The 6,510-nt window shown below is 47.2% G+C and overlaps 1 protein-coding gene across 1 annotated transcript; it reads left to right on the top strand.

The window, feature by feature from the left end:
- The first annotated feature begins 2,423 nt into the window (after positions 1-2,423).
- Positions 2,424-5,128, top strand: PCDHAC1 (protocadherin alpha subfamily C, 1). Its single transcript, XM_040239888.1, has one exon. It carries the CDS (start codon positions 2,424-2,426, stop codon positions 4,878-4,880), a length of 2,457 nt encoding a protein of 818 aa, XP_040095822.1. The 3' UTR covers positions 4,881-5,128.
- Positions 5,129-6,510: the final 1,382 nt, after the last annotated feature.

The following is a 6,510-nucleotide window of genomic DNA, read 5'->3' as shown; positions in this document are numbered from 1 at the left end:
TTTAGATATCTAAATATTACTTTCCCACAAACTCTAGTTTATATCAATTAACATTGAGTGTGTGCTGTTGCTCAGTCGTGTCCAAGTCTTTGTGACCCTATGGACTGTAGCCTGTTAGGCTTCTCTGTCTGAGATTTTCCAGGCAAGATTACTGGAATGGGTTGCCATGCCCTCCTCCAGGGGATCTTCTCGACCCCAGGGATTGAACCTGTGTCTGCTGCAGCTCCTGCATTGCAGATGGATTCTTTACCACTGAGCCACCAAGGAAACCCAAGGGCAGGGGTGATATGTATTATTTTTCATTTTATAGTCCTTGATAGCAGAGGAGTAACTTTTGACATGCCACATTTCAATGATTACTTTATGATAGGCTTTGAGGCAGAATTATTTTAAAAACTGAAGTATAATAGAAGCATTTGTGCTTTGTTATAATTATCATATATATTAAATAAATAGGCAGCTCATAAATAAAATAAATAGGTAGCTCAGTGGTAAAAGAATCTGCCTGCCACTGCAGGGGAGGCAATTTCGATCCCTGGGTTGGGAAGATTCCCCTGAAGAAGGAAATGGTAATCCATTCAATATTCTTGCCTGGGAAATCCTATGGACAGAAGAGCCTGGTGGGTTATAGTCCATGGGGTCCCAAGGAGTCCGACACCACTTAGTGACTAAAACAACAAGAGGCAGCCTGCCCTCCTTCCTTGAAAGAAATAAGGGTTGGGTTTGTGATGGACAGAGGAGGTGATTGGTATTTAGTGGCACAGTGAAGTTACCAATCCCACTTAGTCTTAAAACCAGAAAGCTGGAAGTGCCTGTTTATCCCTGCCTGCCCCACCTACATTTTAAGTGACAGTTAAAAAAAATTATTAGAGAAATACTTAGGCATACAGTAAAGTTGAGAGAATTGTGTGATTAACTCCGTGTATCCAATACTCAGCCGTATGTTTGGGCAGTGGTCTGACCAGTAAATATAATGCCCTGAGAGCTTCATTTCTTTATCTGTATTCAGCTTTTGTCTTTCAAATTTTGGTTCTTGGGGTTTTGGACACTGAAATTGTATTAAAAGAAGGATTTGAGTGAAGAATTTAGTGTTTAGTGTTTAAGCTTTTTCAGCAGCTCTCCACCCTCTCAGGAGAAGCCACTGGTTGTAGGGTGCTAGGTGGAATTTGGAAGTATTGTGGGCAAGAGCTGTTTTTCATAGAACAGATCACTGTCCCAATTTCCGTGCCGAAGACCGGCTAAAAACAAAGCTGGGGAACCGACGGGCATCAAGTCTGCTCTTACACCACTGTTTTCTGAATAAGAGCAAATTAACAGAACAGTTTTCTGGTCACGCTATGGGGAGTATCTCAGTATTTCCCCCTTCATTTTGTACGTCCAGGTCCAGTTTGGGGATGAGCTGTCAATCTTTCTGAGTTTCTGATGCTTGATATTGACTGGCTTCTAACCACTTTCCTCGCCCAGAGTTTGCAGAGCACTCCCCTTAGGGGCTCCTGGGGAAAAGAGAAAAGCTGCTGATTTGGAAAAAAGAGGGAACGTTGAACCGGAATTGCGCTCGCCTAGTTTTGTGCTTTGAAAAGCGAGAGTGCCAGGGAATGATACCCATATGCCCCTCGCTGGTTCTCGCTATAGAAATCTTGGCGTCTCCGGGTTTATAAGAAAGTGCAGAAGAGACTTAAACTCGCAGCGGAGAGGCTGAGAATCCAGCACGGAAGGCACCATAGCACTTGGTTTGGGGGTTCCTGTTTCCTTAAGCCTAGAAGGCGTATTGGTTCATGTCGTGGTCCCGCCTTCCAGCGTGTAGGCCCGGCCGTTCCTCTCTGAATTCATCCCTCTCTGCCGGCACTGTACGGAGTCAGTGGGTCCGAGCGCCCGGGATCAGATGCTCGGCTCTCAAAATAGTCGCTGAGAGACGCCCAGCCGAGCTCAGCGCCAGTTTTATGCCGTCTTCAGGTAGAGTTTGTAGACGTTAAGACTGCGGCGGTCAGGGCGTTGTCCTAGGAAACGCAGTTTAAGGGAAGATGTGTTAGTTTCTTGGAGCATCTCTTTGCCCCGCCCTGCTCTCGCTGCCTGGGCGCGGGGCGAGTTCCCAGTGGGCGGGGAACGGAGACCGCTTTTCCCCGAGCCCGGCGATTTTCCTCGCCTCTGCACCCCTAGGCGGCGCTGCGCTCCTCCGCTCCCGCAGGTCCGCTTTCCCAGACGGCTGCCGAACCTCCGGTCTAGCAAGCCTTGCTCTCAGCCGGCCGGTCCCGGGTAATTACGGCATTCGGAAGGCGAACGTCGGCTGTCTCTGCACCTCCAGCGGGCAGCGGCGGCCGACCGGCCCTCGGTTTTTTCCTTTTACCACAGCTCGCACTCTCCGGGAGTCCGGAGCATGGTCCTGGGTCACCGCTGGTAGAGCGAGGACGCCGAGAGGGAGGGGGATGGTGGGCTGGAGGGTGGCGGTTCTATGTTTGTGGGTTTCCTGCGGCTCTGTAGCGGGGCAACTCGAATACTCAGTGTCGGAGGAGACCGAACGGGGCGTAGCCGTAGGCAGTGTTGCCCAGGACTTGAGGCTGTCAGCGGCCTCTCTGTCCTTGCGGAACTTTCGCTTCCTTTCCAGCCGCGGCGAGACTTACTTCGGGGTTGATCTGGCCAGCGGAAGCTTGGTGGTCCGAGAGCCTGCAGACCGCGAACGGCTGTGCGGGGCCAAAGCTGCCTGCGTCCTGATCTATGAGCTTGTGCTCGAGGACCCGCTAGAGCTGCACAAGGTTCATGTTCACGTTCTGGACATCAACGACAACTCGCCTCACTTCCCTGCCGGCGACGTGCAATTCCATATTCCTGAGTTCCTTATGCCCGGAGCCCGCTTTACTCTCCCAAATGCCGAAGATGCCGACGAGGGAAGTAACGGGTTGCTAAGCTACAGCCTGAGCCCCAGCCGGCACTTTCGCCTGGACATGGGTTCGCGGGTCGACGGCAGCGAATTCCCAGAGCTGGTGTTGGAGAAAGCGTTGGATCGGGAGCAGCGTGCCACCCACCGGCTAGTGCTCACCGCTCGGGACGGCGGGCTGCCAGCGCGCTCCGGTGAGGTACAAGTCACCATCGTCGTGGTGGACACAAACGACAATGCACCTGTATTTGAGCGCTCAGTATACCGCACCGAGGTACCAGAGACTGCACCCAGTGGGACTGTGTTATTCCGAGTGCAAGCCTCGGACCCGGATAAAGGCTCCAATGGGGAAATCCGGTACTCCTTAAGCAACAGCACCCAAGCCAAACTGCGACACTACTTCCACGTGCACCCTAGAAATGGGGAAGTGCGGGTCGCTGCTTCACTAGGTCCTCCTGAAACGCTGTTGGAAGCATACATTGAGGCAAGGGATAAAGGTGCCTTCAGTCTAGCCAGCACCGCTAAACTGCTGGTGGAGGTGACTGACGTGAACGATCACGCCCCTGAGGTGGACCTTCTCACTCTCTCCAGTCCCCTTTCCGAGGACGCCGCCACTGGCACAGTGATTGCTCTCCTTAGTGTAAGGGATGAAGACCTTGGTCCCAATGGTAAAGTCACCTGTAGCATGTACAGTGGAGGCCCCTTTAAGTTGAAGGCTTCCTTTGGCAACTACTACAGCTTGCTGACTGATGGGCTGCTGGACCGGGAGCAAGTCAGTGAATACCAGGTTCTGATCACTGCCTCGGATGGTGGCTCACCTCCACTTAGCACTCGCAGGACACTGACTGTGTCAGTTGCTGATGTGAATGACAACACACCAAGCTTTCCTAAATCAAAAAAGGAACTTTTTGTGGCTGAAAACAATGCCCCTGGGGCCTCCCTAGGACAGGTGTTTGCCCAGGACCCAGATCAGGGGAAGAATGGCCTTGTCTTCTATGAGCTGTTGGATATTATCTCTGAAGGGCAGGCAGCCTCTAGCTTGGTGGCAGTAGATTCATCCAGTGGGACTATCACTGCCAAAATTTCCTTTGACTTTGAGTGGCTCAGGGAGTTTCACTTCCAAGTGGAAGCCCGGGATGGTGGCTTTCCTCCCAGAAGTGCAACAGTGACTGTGAACTTGTTTGTGGTAGATAGGAACGATAATGCTCCAGTCATCTTGTTTCCCTTGCCCAAAAATGGCTCTGTCCCAGTGGAAATCGTGACCCGCTCTGCCAGAACAGGACACTTGATCACAAAAGTGGTAGCAGAAGATGCAGACAGTGGCTCCAATGCTTGGCTTTCCTACTACATCTTTCAGGCTTCTGACTTGAGCCTTTTCAGAATTTCAGCCAACATGGGAGAGCTCCGTACTGCTCGTTTAGTTCTTCCCACTGATGCAGTTAAACAGAAGGTGGTGGTGGTGGTTCAGGACCATGGAGACCCATCACTTTCCACCTCTGTCACATTGGGTGTGCTGTTGAGCAGCTCTGCCCCTCAGGTCCTTCCAGATTTTGAAGGTGGCTGGGAAACAGGAGGGCACCTTTCTGCCCAGAACCTGTATTTAACAATTGCCCTGGCCTGTATTTCCTTTTTATTTCTGGGGTGTTTACTTTTCTTTGTGTGTAGCAAGTTGAGCCAGAGTGCAGGTTGTTGCACTCAGAGCTGCTGTCACTCTCCAGAGGAGCTGAGGTATGGAAGCAAGGTGGCTTCGAATCCTTGCATATCATCAGCCACAACAGATGTCACTACAGTCGAAAGACTTTCTCATACTTATCTCTATTGGGCCTCCCTGGGACTTGGTTACGATAATAACAGTTTGCTGTTGCATGGGGAATACATTGCTGCTGACCTGAGAAATCTGGCCTCTGGGGTAGAACTGAATGTGCCAATATCCTGTATCCAGATTCGGAATAGGAAAGGGGATCATGCAAATGTCAATGCCATGGTAAGCATATTTTATGGAATTTGATTCCCTTGACCAGGAGATGGTCACTAGGTGTTTCTAAAATGTTTCTTATATGAGTCTTTGGCAGCACGTAATCCATTGAATTGAACACTCCTGCTCAGCATCCCCTGTACTAAGGATTCTAGGAAGATCCAGGTGTTAAAAGAGATCGTTTTTGGCCTCAAGGAGGTTACAGTTTATTTTTGAAAAACCAAGGTAAGAAATTCAAACCTATTAAAGAACAATTAAAGTAATACAGTATAAAGTTCTAAAATTGAAAAGAATAAACCACCAAAGCTTCTGGAACAGGTAGTAAACAACCTGGGATGTCTTTGAATAATTCCTTTTATGAATTTCTTTAAGGAATTACTTGAAACAAATATCCTTTCATTAGAAAACATATTTTGAGCAACAGGTATGTTTAAGGCATTCTGACCTAAGTTGAGAATGAAAATTATGGAAGAGTCTTTGCATAATACAAACTTAATACCATGGATGATGAGACATTTACTCAAACCATAACAAATACATGATTTAAATATGATGATAACCTAAAACATGTAAAAATAAATTGTAACAGATGTTCAAAGAGGGGAGAGAGAGAGAACATCTAGACAGGGAAGAGGGAATCAGAGAAGGTTTTGTGGTAGAGAAGGCAGTGAATTGGATTGTGAATGCTATACCATTTAATAAAATGCAGCATATTCCCTAGGCTATATTTTACAATGATTACCATTTTGACAAAGTAGTCTTTTTTGATAATGATATTCCGAAACATAGATAATAGTTCCACACAGTATTTGTAAATATATAGAAATAATAAGCATGTCTCAGAACACTTATTTGTACTGACAGAAAGATGATACAGTTGCGTATAGGACGTGACAATCTTTTATTATGTGTTCTTATTGATGCATTTCACAAAGAAGACAGATGCGTAATTGCCATGTCAGAAACATTTGTGTGTTCAAGGTGCACTTCCCATTCAAAGTCCATTCAACTGGATTTAATTTTCTTATTCTTTTAGAAGCCAGTAAACTTTGAAATAAGTAAATACCATGTTAAGATGTAATGTCCCTAAGAAGGCTTCCCTCGTAGCTCAGTCAGTAAAGAGTCTGCCTGCAATGCAGGCTTCGGTTCCTGGGTCAGGAAAATCCCTTGGAGAAGGAAATGGCAACCCAGTACAGTACTCTTGCCTGGAGAGTCCCATGGACAGAGGAGCGGGGCAGGTAGTCTGTGGGACTTGACAGTCTATGGATTTGCAACAATCGGACAGGACTAAGCAAATACAGCAGCAGCAGCAGCACCTAAGAAAGATTAAGTTACTCAGATACTTCAGTTCCTCTATAGTGGCCCTTGGTATTTCAAAACTTTCTAAGTGAAGTGGGAGCAATGGATTAGCAATTTTCCGGTATTTCTTTCTGACTTCTCATAGAGATCATGGATAAAAGGGAGGAAGGTATGCAGAAGTCAGGGAAGGGGAACATTTTACCATACCATTTCAGATAATAAGGGGGAAATTGGGTTATAAGTTACTCTACTTCAAATAATGATGTTAACCCATCTTTATAATTTTGCGTATTTAATATTTACAGCATGATACAATGGAATCCATTATATACTATATGATTAGTCAATACTTGTTGATGAATAA

Source organism: Oryx dammah, unplaced genomic scaffold (assembly GCF_014754425.2).
Source record: "Oryx dammah isolate SB20612 unplaced genomic scaffold, SCBI_Odam_1.1 HiC_scaffold_5, whole genome shotgun sequence".
Classification (NCBI taxonomy): domain Eukaryota; kingdom Metazoa; phylum Chordata; class Mammalia; order Artiodactyla; family Bovidae; genus Oryx; species Oryx dammah.
Note: the sequence above shows the minus strand (reverse complement) of the source record. Positions and strands in the feature narration are given on the sequence as shown.

What these genes read in the sequence shown, in the direction of transcription:
- PCDHAC1 (XM_040239888.1), top strand. Translation starts at nt 2,424, where the DNA reads ATGGTGGGCTGGAGGGTGGCGGTTCTATGTTTGTGGGTTTCCTGCGGC.